The sequence below is a fragment of the Parasteatoda tepidariorum genome, chromosome 5 (assembly GCF_043381705.1).
Source record: "Parasteatoda tepidariorum isolate YZ-2023 chromosome 5, CAS_Ptep_4.0, whole genome shotgun sequence".
Classification (NCBI taxonomy): Eukaryota; Metazoa; Arthropoda; class Arachnida; order Araneae; family Theridiidae; genus Parasteatoda; species Parasteatoda tepidariorum.
Window position 1 is genome coordinate 78,407,864 of NC_092208.1, and position 27,784 is coordinate 78,435,647.

Below are 27,784 nucleotides of genomic sequence, written 5' to 3' on the forward strand. Positions count from 1 at the left end.
AAAATTCTTCTTCTTGTGATAAATTTATTAAATCAAAGATATCTGAAATAGGAATGTAAATTGGAATATTATGTAACTATTTACAAAAATTTAAATGTACTAGGTAAAAAATATTCTACACTTATTTTCAAAAATATTCGCATTTTCTTTTAAAAATATAATTGCAAAATAATTTTTAAAATTATGCATAATTATCTAATCATTCATATTAAATAATTATTCATATTATATATTAGTTATAATACATTATTACTACATTGTTATTTTTAATGCATTTTGTCATTAAAAACAACTCACATATAAAAGAGCTATTATCTCTTTATCTATTAAGAAAAACAAAAATTATTCTTCTTGTGATAAATTTATTAAATCAAATGTATCTGAAATAGGAATGTAAATCGGATCATTATGCAACTATTCTTGCAAAAATGTAAATATACTACGTAAAAAATATTCTACATTTATCACTATTTCAGGTTAAAACGAAGAACAAATAGCTTGCGCATGTGCCCTTGACAGACACAAAACATGCGTTATTTCGACTTATCTATTTGACAGAACTAGTAAAACATACATGGGACTCTGATAGGAGAATAACTAATATTTGCGTTCTCTTTCTTTTTGCTGAGTAGGAGAAGAATAATGAATGAAAAAGTACAATTAAACAGCGCCAAATCGGAAGAGAAGAAAATACCATACGATATTGTAGCATATACTAGAAACGAAAATGGTAAGTTCAATACATAGTTTTTTTTTTCTTTTTTGTAAATGTATTTTTATTAAAATCTGTCATAACAAAACAATTTTCGATATAAATGCTGGCAAAAATTATTCCAAGGGAAGAAATAATTTCAAACAGAAATTCTTAATCTTTTTTTAAATGTTTAAATGTAAGATTAAAAACTTAATAAATTTGCTTGAGCATTATATTCTGAAAATTTCGCTTGAGTTTAATAATAACCTTTTAAAAATCAATTTCCATAAGAAATTACCTTTAAAAGTTTTAATTTTCTTTGTGCCAATCGGATAGTTTTTTAGGCTGGACATCTGGGGTGTTTGACGCACGGGAGGAGGTCTCAAACAAATTGTAAAATATGATATTCTCGGGGGTCCAATTATTAATTTTGTTCTTTTGTGCAGTCCTTTATTTCCCAAAAAGAGTCTTTATTCTTTACGAGCTGGATTAGTTAGTTTTTTCAAAATCAGGAAATATTTAATAACAAGAAAATTGAATATTAATTTTATAATATATTAATTTTATAATTTTATAATATCATAGTCTAATCTGAACTAATCAGTACAACACTGGGCAGAGCGCCATCTATAAGAAATATTACCTTCACAAATATTCACTAACGTAAACCAGATATAAATAAATAACGAATTCTGATCCTGAAATTAGATATAAACAAATAAAAACTTGTATTGAAACTTTAAATCTAGAAGTGATCAACTGATGCCTCACCATTTTATTCAATATTTAAGTTAGTAAAAACGCCTACCAATTTCATTCGGTGATTAAGCTAGTTTTGATGATTGATAGATTTTAATGATTTTTTAATGAATACATGAAAGATAACAAAGAGTTTATCAACATTAGCATACTTGTTAATGCTTGTATTTTCGTTTTAAATAACTAAAGTAAAAAGTGTGTATACTTGTACTATACTACTTGTGAGATTTAGTACTTTTACTTGTCCTTTGAACTTTAGTACGTCTACTTGTCGTAGGGAATAAGTATTTGTAACAAAAATTTTAAGAGAAATAGTTCTAAACTTTTTTTCCAGATTTTATTATAAATTTTTTTCAATAATTTTAAAAATTAAATAATTTACACAATTTTTTTTAAACTTTAACTATAAGTATTTTAAAATAAAAGCTAACACTATTTATAACTTACGCAGCAATTTCCCACCGTTTACTTCGAAAGCAGCTTTTGAAATAAATTAATTTGCAAAATCAGCGAGAAAGCTTTATTATACTAATTTTTTTTATACATATAACCAAATAATAATTTATTCTTTGTCCGTATGTTTTTATGTTTCATTTTCAATCTTCTTTGAATATTCCGGAAAAAATCGTTACTTTTTACGTTTTGTTACTTTTATTTCTGATTACTTTATTCGTTACTTTTTAAAACTCGTACTTCCTTTCTCGTTACTTTTCGAAAGTAATAATAACGTTACCATGCATGTTGATGAAGATTAAAGGTGAAATAGGTGAAATCAATTCGATTTTGTGAACCTAAAAATTTTATTTCCTGTATAAATGGTGCATATTTCTCAAATTCTCTAAGTGTTTAGTTATTCAGATTTTTCATCATAAATTTATCATCTTGAAAGAACGTGTATGTTCATTGCAGCAGAAAGCATTTAATAAATTACTTTTCTCGAAGAAGATGCGAGGAAAAATCTGTTCGGAAGAGTACCTAAAGCAGAAACACACCATACGTTTTGATTTATTACGAGTACCGTTTAATATGTTGTAATTACATTTTAACAAATGTTTAAGCTTTAAAAACTTTAAGAAAAACAACTATGCTATAAAAATATTTCTTTTATTCTTTTTTTAATCTTTTAGTTACTAATTTCTGCAATTTATACCATCTTAATATTTAGTTATAAAATTAGATCTCTAATATTGCTTTTTTTTTTTTAAAAGTTATGGGAAAATATGTATCTATTAAACTAGAAAAAATCCGATTTTTTAAAAAAATGAGATGATAAAATATTGAATGAATGAAATAAAGTTTTTCAATCAGATTCCCCTGAATCTCGATTAAAATTATTTTATCATTTTCGCATTAATTGATCAAAGAACAAATAAGTATAATAATTAAAAATAAACATAATCTTTATATTCCATTAAAAAAAATAAAAATAATATAAGTAAACATTTATTTTTGATAGAGTTATTCATTGCTGACTTTTTTTTTATCCGAAGTCTGATTAGAATTAATAAATGAGCTCTGTTAAATCGGTGAAACAGCTCTGTAAATACGACATAAAAAATATCCATGCATGTCCTGAATCAAATTATAATAACTCAGTTGTTGAGTCATATGATTTTATGTCCAAAATTTATTACTTCTTCTCGGCGAAGTACGCGAGTTATTCTACTTCGAAATCATTTTTCCCATTTTAAATAATCCATACAAAACTAAAGTAGTCAAAATTATATTTTTTCACAATATTTGTTTAAAAATGATTAAAGAATTAAATAATGATATTTGTCTTCCTTTTGAAAATAATATTTTTAATACTAATTTAATTAATGAATAAGATGAAACATTAAAATAAGAAGCATTAATTATAATACAAGAAAGAAGTTTTTATGTTTCTCTTTTTATTCTTGGTGGTTACAAAACTTTATTGAGCATTTTCAGAAGTTCTGAAACAGCGTTTTGACATTATGTTAAAAAAATAATAATTACTTCTTCATCAGTTTTCTATCGATTAAGGGGTTATGGATAATAAAGTTCTACAGTTTCTAGACTGACGACAATGTGGTTAGCAATTCATTACATTTCAAGGGTATAAAGAATATTTAAAAATATAAAAATTGATAACAAGAAACTTTCGCTTTTTTAGCAATGAGACAAGAAGTATGAAAAAATATTGACGCAAAATAAAACTGTGATAACGACGAAAAATAATAAAACTCTCTATACATGACAAAAATTTTAATTAAATTTTTCATTAGTTCAAAAATTAAAAATTTAGCCTCAGTTGAAAAGTTTAACTATTCAATATACTATCTCTTTTTCATAACTGTGCCATTATTTTTTACATCTGTGCCATTATTTTTTATATCTGTGCCATTATTTTTTATTTCGATGTCAATAGCCTGTCGTTGTACCACATAAAAGCTTCTAGTTTTATGTAACTGATTTAATTTTATTTCAATTATAATTCAGCCGTTACATGCATTTTTGTATCATTTGGTACATCCAGGTCCGGATTAACCTATAGGCACACTAGGCACGTGCCTAGGGCCTACGAAATTCAGGGGCCTACGAAAAACTTGGGAGAAAAAAATTTGTTGACAAAAATAATTTAGCTTTAAAAACAACAAGTGTATTTTGCACAAAATTATGAAGATACAAATAAAAATATAATATTTTTCGGTAATAAATTATTTTGCAGAATCTTATGATCTAATATATTACTTTTTTGCGATTTTTGGATTCAACGAAATCTTGTATTATGCTGTCGAATTCCAAACTACGCAAAATGTCGTATTCAATAGACATAAGTGCGAGCGATGCCAAACGATCTTGATTCATTGTTGAACGCAAATAATTTTTTATCAATTTTAATCTGGAGAAAGATCTTTCTCCTTCTGCATTTGATCCAAGAATCGACAAATATATTCTTAATGCAATGTGAACGTTAGGAAAAGTATTCACAAGTTTATCTTTAATTTGAGCCTTCAACATTTCTTGTGCAGATTTATGTTCATATAAATTTGAAAATAGTAAAAATTCATCTACAAAGTTTTTCTCTAAATCGGATGAGTAAATTTTCACCAAATTTTGCGCTTTTAGTTTAATCTCAGATTCTGACAAATTTTTGTGTAATTTCCTTGTAATTCGGGTTCGATAAAACATCGATTAATGACACTTTTTGGTCGATCCAGAAAACTGGGAAATTCAGACATCCGGGATAGCGATGGTCCCGAGCATCCCAGATAATTGGTTCTCTACTGTATAAATATTTCTTGTAATTAATCTCACTATCAATTTCACTGTTTTCTTTGCTGGTTTGTTGTTGTATTGTTGACGTGAAGTGTTTACATAGTTATCGATCGAACTAATCATAATGGTATTATCGATATCAACTGCAATATCGGCAGTATGTCGGTATTGCAGATAAAGTTCAATAAACAAATTCGTAAATTAAAATCCATATTAATAAAAATGTAAAAAAAAAAATATGCAGGAAAATTTTAGCATATGTTTTGAAAAGAGGGGAGAAGTGGGGGAAGGAGGGGAGGGCCCAAAAACGGCTATGCCTAGGGCCTACGAAAGGTATAATCCGGCTCTGGGTACATCTGTGTTTTGATAAATTTATCTGCAATTAGTAAAATAAAATAAACAAAATAAAAATGTGAACTTTTCCGTCAGTGAACAACTGTTTGTTTTCTTTATAATGAACTACACATTTTTATTTCTACCGTAATCGTAATAAATGTTTTTATCTTAAAGTATGTTTTCAAAGTTCACTTTTTATTTCTGGAAAAGATGTAAAATAATTTCATATCAAAATATTTTACAGTTATGTTTAATAGTAGTGTGAAGATGTCGTCAATTTTATCTTTATAAAAAATTATCTTGCTTTTTAAATTACAGCCACTTTATACATATATATAAATCTATTGTTTTAAAGGCTATTAAAAAGAAACTGAGAGAAATGGCGTAAAATATTCAATCTCTTTGTTACAAAATTGCTTTTACGATTGCATTTATTGTCACACGGAAATATTTTATTAGATAGGGCCTTCAACATCTTTTAATTTCATCGCATTTTCTTGTCGGTAATCTTTGTTCACTCATTTATTAAATTTTCGCAAGTCATCGTTATTGCGCATTTGAAATAGGCATAAAATATTTACGATGCATGATGTTTAATTAGATAACAATGATAAAAAGAGAGAAAATCTTACTATTTCGTGATATTTATTGCTACCATGAAAATTTATTTGAGTGAGGCGTTTTTATACCTGCTGGGGCCAAGAATTTCAAGATGATGGCACAAAAATCTCAAATAGTGACATAGTTTATTCGGATACATTAACACTAGAAGGACTGAAACTTAGTATATACCCATATTGCCCAAAAGCAGTCAAAATGACTGCATTGTGAAATAATAAGTAATGTGTAAAGGAATTTGCTTAAAATTAAATTTTAATATTTTTATATTATTTACAGTTGTATAAAAAGTTATTAGTAAATATTAACAATTACAAAAATTATGTGTTATACAAAAAGTCACAAAATTCTTAGAAATTGTGTCATTATATACATCATTGTTTTTCTATCTGAAATTATAAAGCAGTCAATATGACGTCCTTGGGCTATCTAGTGTTAACCATTTACATGACTACTTTTTCTAGTAATGTTAAAATAATTCGAATTTTCGGGATTGAGATTAATTTGAAAAAAAAAATTCATTTAGGTTATTACCTAAATTTATTTTAATTTCGAATACAATTTTTTTTGTACTAATAAACTATGAGATACGATGAAATGAACGAATTCGGAACATAAACGCACAAGAAAAAAATAGTTCCCCTGCCCCACATCTTTACTTGGCACCTCTCCCCCCCCCAAACTTTACTGTGCTATCCATATTTATATAAATAAATTTCCTATACAAAACCTTTTTGGTGTTTTTGAGGTGTTACGGTTACTTTGAGGTTTACTTGAAGTTGACTTTAAAAACAACCTTAAAAAATCAACCTCCCAAAGTATATGAAGTTCTTTTATTCACTTTTGAGGTTGATGGAAATCTACCTCAGAGTAATCAGCTTAGAGAGGTAGTTTTTAAGGTATGAATGTAATTTTTTCTGCACATCAAGCAAATAAGTATATTTGAATTGTGAATTATTTCACCCGATTTTAACTAAAAGTATTAATTATAGCTATATAGGAGGCTGATTGTATGAGGTGTAAATGAAGTTGAAATTGAGATTTATTGGTGAGGTTATTTTTGGTGCAAAACAAAACCTTATTTTCTGCCTCAGTGTTGTTTTTTACGCCTGTCAACCTCAAAAAATTTCAAAAACACTTTTTTTTTGTTAACGATCCACTTCATTGGTATTTATTTCTCTAGTTTTTGAAGTTATCACGGCTTAAATCACAAGTGGGAAAAACAGCTTCCCACCAACATTTAAAATTTAATGAATTAGGTGGAAAGTATAATTCCTCAGACTTTACAAAGGGAAAAAAATCACCACCAAATGGTGCAATGCTATTTCAATAAAAAATAAGTACCCTCTTATGTATAATTTGTATCATTTTTCAAAGTTGTTATACTATACCAGGTGTTCTAAGAATGACCACCAATTAAAAAGATTTTTTAAGGAAAAATGATTGGAAATAAAAGTGTTCGGAATGATGCGTATTGCACACTAGACCAGTTGCTTATTCTTACTAAGCTTCAATTTAATATGGGAACCCATCAGAAATTTGGTAATGAAAGAGCTGACTTTCTGGCGAAACAAGCAACTAGTCTGATTCCATTTGTGATATAAGCCCCCCAAAATCTTTTTTTAGACTTTCAGCCAGGCATAAAGTTCAAACTGTGTGGAACGAACAATATCAAGCTTCTAAAAATGCTTCACTGACTAAACTATTCTTTCCATCTGTTAATCAAAGACTTAAAAACCAACATTTTTTCTGCAACTTTCATGTGACACAATTTCTCACTGGACACGGCAACTTCAAAGTATATTTGAAAAGATTTGGCTTAACTTTCAGTGATCTGTGTGATTGCAATATTGGAGGAACACAAGACGTTGAGCATTTTATTGTAAAATGCTCACATTTTGAGAAAAATAGAAAAAACTTAATAATTTCTATAAATTCTCTCAATATTAACTTTCCTCCCCATCTTCGCACTTTAGTGGGAAATGAAACCATCTTCAAACTTTTCTGCAAATTCATTGATTCAGTTTTTAATGCAATTTTATAAATCACTTTGTTTTGTGTACTATTTTAATATTTCTTTTTTCTCATCCTTTTTGTTAATGTTTTTTATTTTGTTTACTTTTTTTAAAATTATTTTCTTTATTATTATTTTTCTTTTCTAAATTCTTCATGCCCCTTTAGTATGTATTTCTGTTTAAAAATCCTACATTGTTTGCTACCATACTTACGTCTGTAAGCCTTGTGTTGTACTTTTTCAGTGGTGCATGAGAAATCATTTTGTTCCTGAATTAAAAAAAAAAACTTATAATATCTTACTTAAAATTTTATTTCTGGTCTGAGTTTTGATTCTTTAGAGCATGGATTCTCAACCTTTTTAACGTTGCCGCCCCCTTAAGGAGCTAAAAACATTTCAACGCCCCCCTTTCTGAAAATCCAGTTATTTAGAGCATGGTGACGGAGAGAGGTGTGAATTATTAGAGACAGCATTAAGCAATTTATTAACAGTTAAATTTGTTTGGTTTAAAAAAAAAATAAAGTGTACATTAACTCGATACTTTTATCACGGCAGGTTATCGCAGTCTATTTGTTATAATTAAAATAAATACGGTAATGAAAAAAATACAACAAAAAAACCTATGCTTAAAAAGAATAATTTATTCTTACTTAGATAATTAAAAAAATACCTAAAATAATTTTTTGTACTAAAAAGTAGCATCAACGAAACATTAGTTTCTTAACGTTCAGTTCATTCTTTTAGTGAGGTGAAGACGCAAGTCTCCTCGCTGCTCAATTTAGAGTTGATTTTTCTTTTTTTTTGTGACAAGATCCATAACAGCACAGAATCCACTTTCGAGAAGGTAGGGTGAAGGGAAGGCATTTTAAAATTTTTTATCGATAGTCCGCAGTCCAGGGTAGAGAATACAGATGTTACCTTGAAGTCAAAATTTCTGTGAGACGATCAGCGCTTCATTAATTGAAAGTTCGACCAATTCTTGATAAATCTGAACCTATGTTGTTTCAATATTCACAAAAAAATTCATAACCCAAACACCCATTGACGGACTTCCAGGGAACAAAACATCTTTAGAACGGTCAAAAAAGTCCACGTGCAATGAGTCAAGGCGTTGACAATATTCTTATGCATCATCAGAAGCGAATTTCATCTGCTTGACGGAACTCATTCCAACCAAAATTCTGCTTCCACAAAATGAGTTTTTTCAGAATGGCAGAAATGACTGATTTTGTAGGGATCAAATTGAGCTCGTTGCCTTGAAGTTGCAAATGAATGCCATTAAATTTTACAAATAAATCCACCAAAATCTTTCTTAAATTCTAGCAATCTGTCTCTCAGAGCTATATCTCTGTTTTAGAGGAACTCAAGCACAGAGTCGAAAAGATTCCAAAACCTATTGAGACAGGCGCCTTTGGAAAGTCAGAGAATCTCTGTGTGAAGTTGCAAACGATTGAATTCATCATACACAGCTGTCTTAATTATTAATCGTTGAGAGCATTACTGTGAATTTTGTTCACAGCAAATATGACATACTGCAATAACTGATGCAACCGGCCGCTGAGATTTTTTCCTACTAAATGCTGTCTGTGAATCACGCAGGGAACAGCTAAAATATCTGGTATTTCCCTTTTCAAAAGGGCGATAAACAAACGATGTCGATCCTACATTGCAGGAGCTCCATCAGTGGCAATTGACATAATATTCGAAAGAGGAATGTTTTTCTCTGTAAAATAATCTCGGACAGTATTAAAGATAGATTTACCTTTGGCATCTACAATCAAGCTTCTTACAAAAAGCATCGCTTGAATACTTTTTTCTACCTTTACAAACCGGACTACGCCTACAGTAAAGCCTACATTGAATGGCAAGGTTGATTCATCAACTTGAAGGGAAAATTCGTTAGATATCAAAAGTTTTCATAAAGAAGACTTCAGCGTCTTCAGCTATCTCACCATTTCGTCCCCGCACTGTATCGTTGCTCAATGGGATATTTTTGATTACATTGGATGTGGCTGAATGGTGCAAAACTGTTTCTAAAACAAATGGCAGTATCAACTCTGCGCCGATGGTGTAAGCTTTCCCAGAATTAGCAATAAATTTTGATATATTATAAGAAGCTATCAAACCATCGCCGCATTTTTGTGAGGAGGTTGCTAGCAACCCTGAGACCGAATTTGCCTTCAGAAACTTGTCTTTGCTCGTGAAAAATGCAAAATCTTATTTTGTTTGTCAGGATGAGTTTTTTGCAAATGCTCCTGCTAACGGAAAGATTTAATTGTCTCATTACATAAAGCTTTGCTACAAAGTAAACACATGGGCAGTGGAGAGTTCAACAACGATTGAACCAATAACTTCAAGTACGTGGCACGGTATTGATGACACTTCTTTTTGTTAACCGACATTGTTGGTGGCAGCAAAATACAAACTATGAAACAAAATCAACTATTTCTCCAAATTAATAAATAATTTCTGGTAAAGAACTAATTCGCGCACATACCTGGCCAAATAAACAATGAGATCGAATCGAAACTAGGGAATAAACTTTAAGGAAGGTAACGAAAATCATCATAAGAAACACGGGTAAAATCAATCATTCATACCGAAAGCTCATGCACTTCGATTTTCGCCAAATGGCTTGAATGAGTCAGAGCCATTCGTGAAATAGCCTGAATGAATCAGAGGCAAAAACTACTGATTTATGCGCTGCGCTGTGTTGGTTCGGATCAGAGAATAGGTGTCGTTATAAGTTCGTTTTATTGGTGGTACAAAAGGTGTATCCGATAATCTTAATTTATTATGTTAATTTAATCTTTTTTTCTTTAATATTAATTTTAGATTAATTTTATTTATTAAATAAATTTAATTTAATAATTTTATTTGTAAGTTTTAAAATTAAATTTGAATGACAAAACATGTTCATCGCTCCCCTACAGCCCAAAACAAGTTCATCGCCCCTCCGCATATTCCCAACGCCCCCAGGGGGGCAGTATCGCCCCCGTTGAGAAACAATGCTTTAGAGCTAGATGTTTTACTTATTCGAAAATAATACCCGATGGAATAAATTAAATTCTAAACAAATAAATAATAATAAAACAGAAATAGAATAATTTTTTTAAAAAATGGCATCAATCAATTACATATCCTACTCGAAAATAACATTTTAAAATATGTAAATATCGAGAAATAAACTCATGATAGAATAAAAAAAAGATTACATAAATATTTTTTTTTCCGTATGAATGAAAGTTTCCAAAAACGACTGAAAAAGATAAACTATTTCATTCAAATCTGAGCTGATACACGTCTTTATAAATAACTTTCTAATCAAGCTGTAAATAAAACAAAAGATAATAATCCCCTCAGATAAGATTACAAAAAGTTCTAGTTCGATAAAAATAAACAATACAAGCACGAGCAGATAACAGTTAATCATTCAAAATCAATAATGTTATTACGTAATTAATTTTTAGTATTTTAATCTGATATAATTGTTTGAGTTCTGTTCTAATTACCATGCATTCATTATAGGTTTATTTAGCGTACATTTGTTTTTAACATAAAAAAGTAAGTGGAATTCAATAAAATAATAATTGGAGTTAAGATGTGTTTTTACTTAAATGACTTGTTAAAAGACAATAAGTATTGCATGGTTATGTAGTAACATATCATTAAATATCGGCTTTGTAACAATCTTTTTAAACTACATATAAAACACACTACACATAATTTGTTTGTAAAAGTACGCATAAATTTTATGCCTGTTAAGAATTTTAATTTAACACATTTTTTACTTTAAGTTTCGATAATTAATTTTCCATTTAAATTTCATAGATTAAATTTAAGAAGTGACTTAAAGTGATTATTATAATTGATATCTCAATGATTAATATTCTTAAATCATAGTAAGATCATTATTTAAGAATATTAATAATTTCTTTGAAAAATGTTTTGCTTCATCTATTCATATCTATTTTTTTTGTTACTTTCTTATAAAAGTCTATTACTAAAAAAAAAATAATAATAATAATCAAATTATATGATATTGTTTAAAGTAAAATATAAAAAAAAGATTTTTTTGTAAAGTCTGCCTTAATGTGCTTTCAGAATCCAAAAAACAAAAAGGTATACTCATTGGGGGTCTCAAATTAATATTCAAGTGAAATTAAAAACAAAAACACTAGCAAAATCTGACGAATCACAATACAGGAATGCGAATGTATAAAGCAACACTAGTTTGATTGAGTGAAAAAACAATGAGAAGTAAGAAAGCTAACATTAGAAACACTTTTAAGTTTAAATCTCCAATTAAATATGTTTTGATCTTCATATGATAACTAATATGATATTCCTGCACTGTTATTTCNTTAAAGTAAAATATAAAAAAAAGATTTTTTTGTAAAATCTGCCTTAATGTGCTTTTAGAATCCAAAAAACAAAAAGGTATACTCATTGGGGGTCTCAAATTAATATTCAAGTGAAATTAAAAACAAAAACCTTAGCAAAATCCTCCAATTATGGTCCCAATCGTGGTTAAACCTCCAATTAAATATGTTTTGATCTTCATATGATAACTAATATGATATTCCTGTACTGTTATTTCTGGTTGTTCGAAACTTTTTAATTTTCCAAGATATTCCAATCGAAATTATTTTATAAGTTACAAAATACAACAATATAAAAAATACATATTTTCCGCCCATGCGCAGCATGAAAGAATTAATTAACGATTTTTTCAATTTATAATGATAATTTACTTATTAATTAAAAATTTTAATTTTTGTTATTTTTAAAGTTATTGCAAACAATCATAATACAAAAAATTAGTTTTTTTTTTTACAAAAATGTCCGTCCCAAAAATGTCTCCATAAATATTTAAGCTAAACTTTTGAAATTGTACGCAATTATTGCACACAATAATCAAAGTAATAGATACAAGTTTATTGATTTATGTTCTGTCGAAGGGGGTTCAAAAACACTTTTTTTCACTCGTAATCTATTGCCTTTTCCCCCAAACCTCCAAAAGTTTTTTACGTTGAAGTACGTTTTTTACGTATATGAAATCGCATGACCTAAACACATCTAAATTTATAAAGGGATTCGCTAAGTGTTTTTTGAGAAATTTAAAAAAAGTGTCAAAAACTGAATGTATTTTTTCAGTTATTGTAGGGTGGTGTATATATAATTGTAATAAATAGATTGTTTTAAAAATATACGCATGCTTTTGCCATTCCGTTTTACTCTAAATTAAAGAAAAAAATAGTACTACTTGAAAAAATAAACATATTCTTGATAAAAAAAAATATACATAGTTTATGATAAAAGATTTCTAGTGTGCCTTAGGTATCTTTATGGCAATTTAAATCTACTATATAAGGCAAAAAAATTTAAACATTTGTTAGTTATGAAAAATGTTTTCCCATTATTGTTCTTACAATTTGATATGAGTTCGGAAAAGATGCGGATTTATATCTATAATTATTTCATTTTACAAAAATATGTTTTATAATTTACATACTGGACGTAACGATTGGTAAAGGAGTAAAGCATAGGTTAAGTCAGAGTTTCTAGAATTATGGGTCGCATTTGGGCTCGCAGCATCTGCAGCATGGGTTACCAAATATTTTTACGCAATGTATCTTATTCGATCAATGCATCTGATTTAATAAATGTATAAATATTCTTTAATGAAGGTCACATCTTCTAGATGGTTATGATTTACCCAACTCAAAATTTTTGATGGTTTTTCATTGATGGATCAACATAATCATGATGGTAACCATCAATAATTCTATAACGAATCATTATATTTCTTGATGGTAACCATCAATAATTCTATAACGAATCATTATATTTCTTGATGGTAACAATCAATAATTCTATAACGAATCATTGTATTTCTTGATGGTAACCATCAATAATTCTATAACGAATCATTATATTTCTTGATGGTAACCAACACAAGTAACCATCACCTCAATGTAAAAATTCGAACTGATTTGTGATGGCCCATCATAAGAATAGTAACTTGTCTTGATGGTTTGCTCATGTTGAACCATTTCCATCATCCAACATAGTATCTTAGAAATCAAATGTTGGAACGATCATGAACAACCATCAACTCAATGTAGGAACTAATTTACGATGGTCTAACATAAAAACCAAATTGTGTTGACGGTATATTTCTGAGAACCAACAAGAATTCCCATTAACCATCTTGGAAATGCATAGTAAGTTGGAACCATCACGGAACATGCTGGATTGTTGGTCCATGAGAGTCAAAATTCTGATTATTAACAATCATAGTATTAAAGTAACATTTCCAATCATGGAATGACAGAAGTCTGTTGGCATATAAAAAACCATGAACACATAGTGGAAAATGATGAATGATGGTGACTATCAAATGACGTTGGACCGTCATGAATCGCACTGAAACCAACATGAACCATAAAAATTTTATATGACCATCAAGAATTTTGACTCGAGTATTACATATGTTCATTGTTGAATTATTAAGATAAAGTGAGTTTTAAAACTCTAATGCTACAACGTAAATTTACTAATAACTGAATAAATTTATAACACCTTTCGCAACCTTGTAAAAATAACTGTTGACTTTTTAGTTTTTTTATAAGAGAACATTTTAATGAAATATATGAATTGATTAAGGAAGATTTAAGCATCTATTTGGATCCATTAGTTTATTCTTTAAAAAAAAAGAACAATACTCATAAAAAAAAGTTTAAAAAAGGAATCAAATGCTTTGTCCATATTTTTAAACAACTGCCATTTTTTAATGCTCGCATATTGAGCTGCGTCCATTTTCGTAAACGTACTTTTTGAAGTGTACACCCTTGTGTAAATTAATTGAAACAAACTCAATAAATTCAGAAAACTAAGAGAAAATGCTATTTTATTTAAATTTATACAAACTCAAAAATTTTTAGTACATAATATGATCTCCACGACACTTTATTAACATTTGGACGCGATTCGGCATGAATTAACGCCGTGATTAGCTTCTCCATAGTAGTACAGTCCATATTTAATAGGCGATTCTTGCATATGGCCCAGAGATTCTCAATTGGGTTGATATCCGGAGAGTTCCCTGGCCATTCCAATGTCTCAATTTGATTCTCAGACATGAATTTCTTGACAATTTTGGACGCATGGCAAAGAGCTAAATCCTGATGAAAAATCCCTGTTCCATCAGGGTATCGTTTCTTCAACTCTGGAACAACTTTTTTACCCAGAATAGTAATGTACTGCTCAGAACGCATCATACCGTCAATAGGCTGCAAAGGTCCAACCCCATTGTAACCGAAACAACCCCAAGACATCTTCTTTAAAAAACACGAAAAAAAAAGTTTGTTTCAATTAATTTGCACAAGGGTGTATATCCATTTTCGAAAAACATATGTCCAGCTGTGTCCAGATTTGAAAAATCGCCGACGACAAATTTTTTTTATCCGAAAATTAAAAAATAGTTTCTTTTTAGAGTAAAACTGTAATACAATGTCTTGTCTTCTACGTGTCAAACTATTTTAACTAATATACTTGCAAGGGCTTCCATCACAAACTGCATCTCGTTGTTGCTGGAAGTAGTTGCGATTTTGAAACATAGTTTTAGAGTTTTTCTTTCCAAGCTCAGCACCATCTGTTAATGTTACTTGTAACTTATTTCTGTAATTTCTTAAACAGAACAAAGCGAACACTTTCCGATTTTCAACTAGACACTAAAGAGATTATTGTAACATAGGGGAAAATGTTTTTGTGGTTAGAAGTGTACTAAAACATGTGACATACGTATTACATTTCTCTTAAAAACTCCTTCTGGCGAACGATTCAATTTAAATTGGGATATTACATTGATATGATTGTAAATATAATTTATGAAATTTTTTTAAACTCGTTATAAATTCTTTGTATGGGAAAAAAATCCAAAACTTGACCATTTATAGCTATTTTTAAAACTTTTGTCAAAAAATTGTCAGTAAAATAATACAATGGGTATGTTTCAATGAGAAATAAATGTTATCAAAATTTTGCGAATTATTATCGAGACTATCATAGTATTTCTGGGGGAAACTTATAAGACTATTCTTAACGAAATTCAAGCGTATTTAAACACAATCTGAAATATTAACTGCTTTTCTAATAATCGTCATTTTGCTTTGATTAACCACGATATTAGATAATCAAATTTTAGTAGAACTTTTTTTTTCTCCTTGCTAAAATACTGATTCTCGGAAAGCTAGTATTGTAATATTTTTTAACGTCATTTTTTAACAAAGACTTTAAAAATATATATTACAGGCAGTTATTATGGAACACCTTGTAAATTAAACAGTCCATTATAACGGAAAAACAGTGACAACTGTAACAAAACATATTAAACTCGTTTCAATTTATTTTTAAGTTTTAAACATAGTAAATTTCTCACTCTCTCCTTTAGTTAGTAAGTAAAGAAGAGTTAAGAAAGTAATTTTAGTAAGTTGAGTTTTGTAAGTTAATTTTCTCTTCCTTTTTTATAGATATTTTTTATTCCATTGATGATGCCGTTAATCGTGCTGGGTATGGAAAATTCCAGATACGTTTACTTATGCTGGCTGGCCTTGGATGGGTGAGTCACACATTATTTTAATGTTTCAAGAATACCGTTTTTTCCATACATAAGCTCGTCCATGTATAAGTCGTGCGCACTCTTCTTTGAAAATTAACCCAAAATTCAAACAAAATAAATAAATAAACACGCTATATTCATGGGTAACTTCCTAGACTACCCAGCCATTTTAGTTATCCAGCTACCTTAGTTATGAAATAACAGTTCATTGAAAGTCCCTAATGCCACTCATTTAAATAATTTCCCCCGTATTTTTATTGAAATATAGCAGTAACCATCAATGATCTAAAATGCAATGTACCTCTTACGGTAGCGGTCGAGTTTGGTATCATTACATAGGTTTTTTAAAAATATTAAACTAGCCTATTTTTTTCAACCTGATATTATCTTAATTTATCTCCATTTTAAACAACTTGTACGCTATTTTCATTTTGAGAATACAGCGCCTTCTGTGAACGAAAAGGCAATGTCAGTAAACCCTGTCAGTAAAATCGGGGTAGTTGATAATCCACCATCAAGGGAAGGGGAACGATTTCAGTATTATTCAATGCATCTCTCTCTTTTTTTTATTTCATTAAAATTTATTTTTATATAAATCGTTTTGCGCACTTTAGAAATTATTTTAAAATTTTCGATTAATTTATTGTTCAAAATTTTGACAAATTTTCTTTCATGTTTTGAGTTTCCTCTTTTTTGTGGATTTGTCTTCACGGCTGCCTCGCCGTAACTCTTCTTTTTGAAATTGTATCTGTTTTCATGGGCTTTGGACAAATTCTAATACTTTTCATTATCATAATATGTTTAACTTTTTACAATTATTATTTTTTTTAATATGCTTTGCCTATTATGTTTGAACACTCAAACTCCTAAATTCTATTTTCTGAGTAACTACTATTGTTAGTTTTAAGATTTCATTAAATTCTTTGAGGCCTTCTGGTGTTGCCATTGATCGCCACCAAGCCTACCTTTTTGAATTCACTTTTTCTTTTGCTGAGGGGTCACGTGCGCGCACTTTGAGTCTACAGTGTTCTCCGGATGCTCCCCTGAGTGCAAACAGGGGCAATACGTTAAATTACTGACTTTGAAATTTAATTTTACATAAACACATATTTTGTGTATTCATTTCACCAATAGTTTCATATTCTTGAATGATCATTTTAGTTCATTGCAGATGCAGCAGTAACCTTCATTTTAGCGATAATAGACTTTATTGCATGTTATTGGGAATCGGTTAGGTGTTAGGTTGCCCAATATGATAAAGACAATTATCAATACAAAGTGCAAAATTACTGACTTTGACATTCAATTTCGCATATGATAAGCGCATATTTAAAGTAATTATTTCAATAAAATATTCATGATTTTGAATCATCATTTTATTTCATTGTAGTTTGCAGACGCTGCGGAAACCTTCATTTTAGCAATGATAGGAGACTTTATTGCTTGTGACTGGGAATTGCATAGGTGGCAGGTTGCTCTCTTAACATCAGTAAGTTAGAATTTGTTTTTTTAATTTTTGATTGTACAAAACATGTCAATCCAACACAACAGAAATAATTTATTTTGTAAAATGTATTAGTTAACATGGTTTTTGAAGCTCTTTCACCAAGAAGATTAAAAAAAAGTCACAGTTTAAGTGCTTTACATTTGAAGAAAAGCTATAAGTTTAAACTATATATAATATCTAGTCGCGAAGAATTGTCTGGGCTTTGGAACGAACGGATAACTTAAATACTTTTATAGATATTTAAAATTCGCCAATTTGGCGACATTTTCCCACCTAGATTAAAATTATAAAAATCCCCGTCTTAGGTTTAGCAAATTTTTATTAGCCCAGATAATGCAGCACTGTAATACGTTTTTAAATATAAAAAAATTATATCACAAACGCTTTTTATTTTCACAAAACTGTGACTTTTCTCCATATTGACGTTTTGCGCCATTTTCAAGATAAGTACAGATAGCGCTGGCTACAGATTGCCTAAACTCGACCTAACAGTCATGAGAAACTGTAGTAGTTATGAAAATGGCATGAAAAATAGCATGAGTAAAAAGTAAAAAGTTTTGATTATAAAAAGTAACGAGTAAAAGTACAAGCACTTAAACACGTTGAAATGCCACGCTAATTTTACATAGCTTGCCTCTCTGGCCAAAATGATTTTTGTGCCTTCCATACTGCATTAATTTCTTCAAAACATTTTAATAACGATAATAATATTTAAAAAAATTAAAAGCCTTAAAAATTTACTCGAATTATGTGTTTCTAATAATCTTGGCTTCGTCAGTCACCGGTGACCCCCGTGGGGCTACGAACAAACTCAGTACCGATCACCGGTGATCCCCATAGCATTCAACGTGTTAAGCAAGAGTAACGAGTTAAGAGTTTTGATTTTAAAATGTACCGACTAAAAAGAACAAGTACAAAACTTTAAAAAAGCAACAATTTTAAAGTACATTTCGAGGAAATTGATAATTCAAAGTAATCGAAAATTTAAAATGCAGCAAGTTTTAATTTAAATGTGTAAAACTTTAAAATGCAGGAAAATGTTAAAAAAATTCTATTGAAATAGTGAACGTTGATAGAAACCAAACGAGAAATCAAAATTTAATGTTTGCATATAAAAAGGAATTTTAAATTAAACTCATTTAAAACTATTAAGTGTTTAGAAATTTTGTTTCCTTGCGGAATTTTTAGTAACAAATTAAATTCTGGAGCAAATTCGATAACATTATAATTTTTGTTTGAAGAAATGAATAAAGAAAAAAAATTATTCATATGCAGACAAATCCCTTAAAGTAAGGGTTTCACGTTTCCTCCCACCTGCCAACCTCTCCCTTTAGGGAAATTGCGATCCATGAAGATATTTGAAAAAAGAAGTTAGCTGTTAAAGAATATATCATGCACTAAATTTATAAATTAAAAAAAAATTAATTAAAAAAAATTTAGAAAGTAACTATTTCTTTCGACATTCTCATTACAAATACTTGTACTTTTCCCGAAAAAGAAACGCGAAAATAAGTAAAAGTCCTAAATTTAAAAAGTCACGAATTGCAAGTAAAAGTCCGTACTTTTAACTTGTACTTTCGTTACAACTAACGAAAGTAAAAGTATTGCCATGTCTATTGACAAACTTGAGTGACTCGTAATGTGTACTCTTATATATGTATACGAAGCCGCAACAGCTCAGTGGTTAGAGTACTAAACTGTCATTGTGAAGAACTGGGTTCCGATCCCCGGTTGCTGCTTGAAGGCCACGCAGCCTCAGATGGGTACCAGCTTGTCCAGTGTACAGTGCTGACCACATAGTCACACCGGTTGCTGCGAGAATGCTTTACTATACCTATACAAAGCTCTTCATTTTTTTTTTAAATTTTTTTTTCTGAAATTTTCAACAGATGCCGCACAAATCTGAAGTGAGAAAATTGCTTCCTATCTAGATTTAAAAATTATAAAGTTGGTGGGAAATACACTTCGCTCGACCTTATGCAGGGCTAATGTATTTTCATATACATTTTCACTTGATTTGGTTCTCTAAGTTTTTGAATTTTTGAAAATAGATATATTTTTTTTTTATTATTCAGACGTGAGCGTATAATATATAACCTGCCCATGACTTGTTAAAAAAAATTTCTAAGTAAATAACATTTACTATTAAACACTAATTTTTTGTCTTATACTTGCAGGTAGTATTTGCTGGTATAATGATAGGAAGCCCGATTTTAGGTACAGTAGCTGACGTGTATGGGAGGAAAATGGTAAGCTTTCTTTTTTGTTTAATTCGAAAATTTTTTTATTAAACAAAACTGCAATAAAGATACATTTTAAGGGCAAAACACTTTTAGACGTACTATTTCGCTAACCCATTATACGTTTCGTTGCATAAATTTGCATTTTTCTGTTTATCTGATTCGATACTTCAAAACTACAAAGTTCGTGAAAATCACACTTTTTCTTTCCTTTTTCAACTTATTGTTAATTTTGTTATTATTCACTTATTCATTATATTATATTATTTTAATAAATCATATTCTAAAAACTTAATTTTATTCAAAATTGAGACGACGAATTTTTTATTTTAAAATTTAACTAGCCAACGATGGCGATATTAATGATAAATTTGCACAACTTATTGTTTTTAACACAAGTTGAAAGAAAAAAGTTGTCATAAATGTTGAATGATATGCAAAAATTTGCCCGTTCAACGGTTTCAGAACATCACTATAAATAAATAACAAACATGCTATCATAAACTAATTAAGCACTCTAACTTGATGAGACGGAATTTCTATTGGTATTATATTCAGAGACATTAAAATTTTTTGATCAGTGACAAGTAAAATCTACACGCCAGCGTTTCTTAATTATACTTTCATTTAGGCTGATTCATTATGCTTACAAAATATTATTATGGCAGTTTATTTTAAAGAATACTGATAATTAATATTCCATCCAATGGCTCATTAGTTAATGTTCAGATAAATTACTACTATTTTATGTACATTTTTTATGCAAAGTCTATGAAACATAATTCATCTATCATCTCGAAATTCTATCAAGCAAATAATTATTTGCATTTTAACCCGGGACAACGCGTACCTTCTGAACGAACGTTAGGATGCGAGGGGGGGGGCAAGGAATGACCCCAAATAAAATTCATTAATTCGCTGCAAAAAAAGAAGAAGGAAAAAAACCCTGATAATTTTTATTTAGAATTAATCTTGGAATTTTTCTTAATAAATCTTAAACTTTGAATATGTATTGCTTAACTATTTAAAACTTTTTACTCTTCATTTTTGTTATAAAATTAAATAAAACATAATATTTACTTCTCTGAAAATTAGTACATAAATTATTATATTCTACTATATATGATTGTATTGATTGATAATATTATATATGTTCGTTTAAATGCAGATAAAGTGATATTTATTTATACTAGTGGGCTGCACCCCCTGCTCGCTAACGCTCGCCANAGATATATATATATATATATATGTATATATATATATTATGTTTCCTCGGAGACAACTAGACTACACAGAGAAATTTTTTATGTTCAGTGAAACAATAAAATCGGACACAAATCGTTAGTTCCAGTAGTTCACGATATCTCCGAGTAAAACATCGATTTGATGAAGATTACAAATTTTATTTTGGTAATTCTAAGCAAAAAATGTGTAATATTTGAACTTGTAGTTCATGATTAAAACTCGGATTAACTGCACTTTCGTTGATCACTAATAAGTTGCATATCAAGATCTTTGATTCTCACAGTTAGGTAACGTCGTCGGTTTTCTTATACAAAATAAGCGGATTGTCGTTAGAGAGTAAGGATTATCTTGTAGTACTTATTGAGGCAAAACTTTCATGAACATCGTAAACAAGAAGAAATCACTTTTACGAATGAAAAATTATATATTAACACGGCGAGTAGCGATGGCTCAGGGGATAGAGCATACGCCTTCCAATGGGGTGAAGAACCGGGTTCGAATTCCAGCGAAGGCTAGTCGATACGAATCCGCATTCGGCTTGCACCGACCACAGTGCTGATGGGAAATATTCTCAGTGGTATCACGGGCTAGAGCCCCTTTGCCGCCAGGCTAACCGCGGGAGTTTCTTGTGGTGTTCCTCTCCATCTAACGCAAATGCGAGTTAGTTCCATCAAAAAGTCCACCACGATGGCGAATTTCTCCTAATACACTTGATCCAGGAGTTCCTTTATCTTCTGGATTGGGTTCAAAATTACAAGGCTACGTAGTGAAATATTAGTAGTCGTGAACCCAAAAAGTGGGTCGATTGTTCAACGACGGTTATAATATAAAAATAAAAAGTACTATCACCTCAGCCACGAGAAATAAAATGATTTACAGACTAAGCTGTAAGACGTGCTGGGTTATTTTATGACTCCAGGAACTAATAAAACGTCTATTTGGGGAGGGAAAATGCTGGAAATTCCTGCTCACAGAAGGCTATGATGGAAGACACAGCTACTAATAAAAAGGGGATGAGGCTCTAATAAAAAAGGGATGAGTTGCTTAGGCTCTTAGGAATCAGAACTTATGGAATGCATGGGATGATAAAATTACCCCTTCGCGTCCTCCCAGGTCAAGATAGATTTCCTTAAACAATTTCCAAATGAATAATTTTAATAGATTGAAATGGAAAAATATACTTGATAATGTAAAACTTAATATATAAAACTTCAAGAATTATAAAGATGGAAAAAGTCAACAAGTTTTTAATAGACGCATATATTCAAGACTGTCGAGAAGCGAAAAACAAAACAGAATTGTGAAAGACAATGTAAAGTTGCTAACAAAAAAATGTGAAAAAAAAAGAAACTAGAAAAGTCCCGGTAGCCGAAAGGAAAATTATGGCAGATTTTGCAGTCTGCAGAGATAATAAAAAAATTGTGCCATAATTCGAAGCAATTTTTGTGGGAGATAAAATGAAATTTACCATTGTAAAAATTGTTAGGAATAAATATATAAAGCTGTGTAGAGCTGTGTTTAACAACAACAAAAAATATATGGTGAGTGATATTATGCATTAACTACCAAAATCTAAAAAAATATGATAAGCTATTTTGAATCCCAGTGATTTTCAGTACTAATAGGATCTAAATTCAAATTTAATTCTGTTAACGGGGCTGGAAATGGCTTTAAATATGAAACCGGACACAGTGAAGTCATTTTCAGTCTTGTTAATAACATTGAGTTGCGAAAAGTGCAAACTATAACAAAGGGTATTCTGTAAAAAAGGAAAGGTGATGAAATGGTGATATCCACTAAAGTCAGAGCTAAAAAAAGAAACGATTAATAGAGCACACCTAATGTTAATAGGACCACATTTATCTGAAGAAAGCGAAACCTCTAGAGATGCATTGACTTCCAAAGACATGCATTTACATGCAGTTTACCATATTACATTCGAATATCACCATAATGTTGCTGTTTACTGTTTCTCGCATTTCATGTCTAGGTATATATTGAAAATGTATAATTAAAAGTATTGTTTTATATTTCTTATTGTTTTATGTTGTTTATTTTTTTATGTTGTTTATTGTTTCATGTTATTTATTACTTATGGTCATATTTTATAACCAGGCACTTACAGTGTCAGTTGTTCTGCTGTTCTCTTTTGGTGCCATAAGTGCTGCTTCCCCTAATTACACCTGGATGGTTGTTTTTCGGACATGCATGGGATTTGCTCTTGCCGGTGTCGGACAAGGGTAAGAAATCAATTTTATTGAATAAATACAGTGAAGCCTCAAGGAAAGACCACCTCCTCTATTTACGACCACTTTTGTGAGGCACGGGATTTTTTGCCATAGACTTTGTATTGAGGAAAACCTTTAGGATAGACCATTAAAACCTCCCCACCAAATGCAGAAAAGGTCAAATAAAGAAATACGAAAAAATATCAACAAAAAAAATAACAAAACACAATTCGAATGTACTCAAAATATTTGTGAGTGGTTCTTATTTAAAGAGCTCTTTTTGGCGATCTTTGAAAGAGATTGACAACCTAATGTTACAGTCCGAGTATACTAAAGACGATGTTATCAATGATTTAGCTTTGGAGTTATAAGTTAAATTAGAAAATAAAATTATTTTAGAAAGAAACTAAGCCTCTCAAATAAATCTCTCTTCTTTTAAAGTAATAATTATTATGATATGAAATTAAATGCAATTTTAAACAAAAAACATAATTGCTTATTTATTTAAAATGGTTCTTTCGTTCATAATTGGTTAATTTGCTAAATTTTATTCATCGATCCGGTTTTCATGACGCCAACACAAGTGGCATTTCATATTATGTTTGAATAGCAATTCACTGTTATTACGTGTTGAATTTAACACGTTGAATGACATGGGGATCACTGGTGTCCGGCACTGAGAGTGCCACGGTGACCGGCGAAGTCATGATTATTAGAAACATATGATTCGAGTAAATTTTTAATGCTTTTAATTTTTTTAATATTATTATCGATACTAAAATGGTTTGAAGAAATTAATGCAANGGGTCACCGTTGACCGGTGAAGCCATGATTATTAGAAACACATAATTCGAGTAAATTTTTAATGCTTTTAATTTTTTTATATATTATTATCGCTACTAAAATGGTTTGAAGAAATTAATGCAATATAGAATACACAAAAATACACAGAGAAGCCAAGTTGCTCCGGACATCGAATAAATATTTTCAAGTGGTAGTTTATTAATTGTGATTCTTGGTTTAATAAATTCAATTCAGTAGATTTTCATCCACCACTATTTTTAAACAATTCGTTGGTTTATGTAATTCTCCACTTTTTTATTTCACCTTTAACCCCTTGAGGACGGGTGATTCAGAAAAGCATTCGTACCAAATCAGAATCAAGTTGCAATTAAATAAAAAACGGTAACTTAAATGTAGTCGTTGCTAATTTGACAGACTTACTTTGCTTTTACTTTAATTATTGTTGGTTTAATCCTATATATATAAAATCAATGTTAATTCAAAGCATAACTAAATAGTTTTATTTTGAATGGTGAATTAAATAAATCAAACTATTATAACTCCGCCAACAAATAAATTGCTAAAGAAATACTTTGATTACCAGCTTTATATTTTTTCCCTGATTGATACGGTTTTATGCTGTCATGTATTTGTGACAGTCGGCGCGAAAGGGTTAAAAAAACTAGCAAAATCTGTCTTATATTTTCAAATTTAGTTTGTAGTTATTTACCGTTTGACCAGACGGGCAAGCCATGTAAGATTAGCGTGGTATTCAACTTGTTAAGGTTTGAAGAAGTGATAGATGTTAAAATATAGATTTAGACATTAGAACATTCACTGTTCTAATAATTTTGTGAATGTTCTAATATCTAAAGAAAAATTCGAGTTAGAAGCATATGGTTAAGAATAAATTGTTCGAAATTAGACTGACTATTTTTAAAGATGTATAACTGGAATACAGCTTTAGGTTATTGAAAAAAATGGGTAGAAATATTATGTGACAGGGTATAAACATTTCTCCCGGCAATCTTGCTTTTAGTTTAAAAGTTTTTCCACAGATGGTGTTGCAAGTAGTGAGCTTGTAAATCAAGGAAAGTCTATTAAAATTCACATCAAAGTTTTTCGAACCTTTTAAAGAAGGAAAATCACATAACGGTATTCTCGAAATTTCTCCTATCAGCCACAATCTCATGCCGTTATCGGAGAGCAAAGAAACGTAAAATTTAGTAGAAAAGTCACACAAAGTCAAATTTTGTGAAGTAAAAGTAGGAACTGTGGAAAAAAAATCTGTGCTTTGTTTCACTAACTTGATTTCAAGAATTGTTTTTTAATCTTAACTGTTTTCCTGTTACCAATTTTTGAAAATGTTGGACTTTTAAGTGGAAACTTTTAAGTTGAACGTGTGGGACAGCATTCCAGTATTCCGTGCAAAATAAAAATTTTCTGTTGAGCAAAACAGTGAATGACTTCTAAAGCTCGTTCCACAGTATTATGAAAAAAAAACACTTACACGCAATGAAAAATCGGATGTTTTGTTCCACTCAATGCTTAAATGATCTCAACTTAGATTATACTTCTCTCGAGAAATATTTAATCGATTTTCAATAGCTTTTTTTACGCTGCACTTTTAACGACTGGTCCTTTTTTTCTAATTTTTAAAATATAAGAAAATTTTTGGTCGATAAATTGACTCAAGAAATAATCAATGACTGAAAATTAAAAAAATAAAAAACAGCGTGTTAAAAATGTGTAATTTTACACAATTAAATATAAATTTCTAATAAATCGACAAAATATTATCCAACCTATGGGTTAACCCTGATCCTCCTTATCTTTAACAAAATAAGGGACATTATATAGGAGAACCATAAAATATTGTTGTAAGTGTCTGAAAAGAAATGAGCAAAAATTAAGTTTACTGAGCACACAACTGTGAAACAATTGTGAAACAGTGTATGTATTATTGCTTATAAGCAGTTGGCCTGAATGTAGATCATCATGAAAAGTATTCACGAAACCTTTTACACCGTGCCATTGATTGCAAAAATAAAATAAGAATGATTTAAAAATATAAAAGTACACATTCCATTTTTTCCATTATCTTTACAGAATATCAGAAACCGTAAGTAAACATATTTTTTTAAATATTTTTCATATCTTTATTTAATACATGATTAAAAACAATTTTCTAATTTTTGCAGTTTGACACTTTGCAGTGAGTACTGCCCACCAAATATGAGAGGAAGGGCTGGTTTCTACTTGTGTGTAGGTAATTTATATGATTTTTTTCGTATACTCATTTTAAAATGCATTCACATACTATATACAAAAAAACATACTCTCTTATATCAACTAGTATAAAATCTGAAAACATTTCGAACAAAATTTAAGGCATTTTTGAATAATTCAGATATGTTTTGTTACATATGTTTTTCTATTTTTTTTTTATCTTTCAACTCAAGTCTTTTCATTCGTTTTGGTTTTTAGAAATACTTTCAATATTTGTGGATTCGAATTCTATCTGAATTATTTCTTGTAGATGGGGTTTGAAGACTATATATTGTTTAGCTGAAAATCCCAACTAAGAGGGAGACATTTGTTGAACAACAACTGTTTCAAGACATACAGTTATTTCATTTTCAAAAGAGTGATTTCCTTCTTTAAAGTATATATCACTCAGGCTCTTCTGAGTAGAACTGTCCATTTCTTCTTTTTTAAAAATGAAATATTGTTAAAAATGCATACTCAAATCTTTCAGTTTTGAAAATAAGATCATTAAACTGATCATGAAACCCAGCAACCAGTTAGAGAAAATTTTAATGGAAGAGTGTCGGTAAAATAGTTGCCGCTCAGTAGAGAGCGATCCATTATTTGGCGATTTAGCGAAAATGGGCTTTATCGAAAACCAAGCCAATCAAATGAGTTTGAAATAATTTCGAAAAATATTGTAATAAAGTTACAGAAAATCCATAAAAATGACTTGCATTTCCTTATGTTAATATGTTAGTAAGTTAAAGAAAGAATAATTTTGGAATTTTATTAGCACTTATTTGAGTCCTAGTGAAAAATGAGCCAAACGTCAATAAACGTAGATTAGGACATAATTATAAATCTAAAAATTAACTTAAATTTTAAAGCTAGTAAATATATAATTCCTCTAATGGCTATGTCTTTATCATGATCTATTATTACCTTTCCAAAGTTATTACTTTTGTGATTTCTCAAACTTTGTTCTTTGTAATAAGGATTATAATGATTAAGAATTATGAGCTAAAATTTGTTTTGATCTTCAAGGTTTAAATATAATCTTGGATTTCAACTAATTTAATAGTTTTATTTTTAAATTAAATCCTTCTGATATATTTTTTAACAAAATTATTTTAAGATTTATTTTTTTAAAATCTTTTTCATAGATTTGTCTTTTATACAATGTAATAGAGTATACTTTATTGACTCTTTTGAGCTGTTATATATCATTGTCACTCAATTCCTTT

General features: G+C 29.5%; 1 protein-coding gene across 3 annotated transcripts in view; it reads left to right on the plus strand.

The window, feature by feature from the left end:
• The first annotated feature begins 372 nt into the window (after nt 1–372).
• The window catches only part of LOC107439094 (synaptic vesicle 2-related protein), a 52,208-nt gene continuing 24,796 nt past the window's right edge, over nt 373–27,784 (plus strand). For 2 of the 3 annotated variants that reach the window (XR_011636740.1, XM_043047333.2), the window contains exons 1-6: nt 373–730; nt 16,199–16,287; nt 17,678–17,776; nt 19,972–20,043; nt 23,395–23,519; nt 26,492–26,555. Coding sequence is in view for 2 of the 3 variants with exons in the window: in XM_043047333.2 (XP_042903267.1) it covers nt 643–730; nt 16,199–16,287; nt 17,678–17,776; nt 19,972–20,043; nt 23,395–23,519; nt 26,492–26,555 (537 nt within the window). In the remaining variant the exon portion in view is untranslated. The remainder of the gene's footprint in view (nt 731–16,198; nt 16,288–17,677; nt 17,777–19,971; nt 20,044–23,394; nt 23,520–26,491; nt 26,556–27,784) is intronic. The other variant, XM_043047334.2, reaches the window with a different exon arrangement.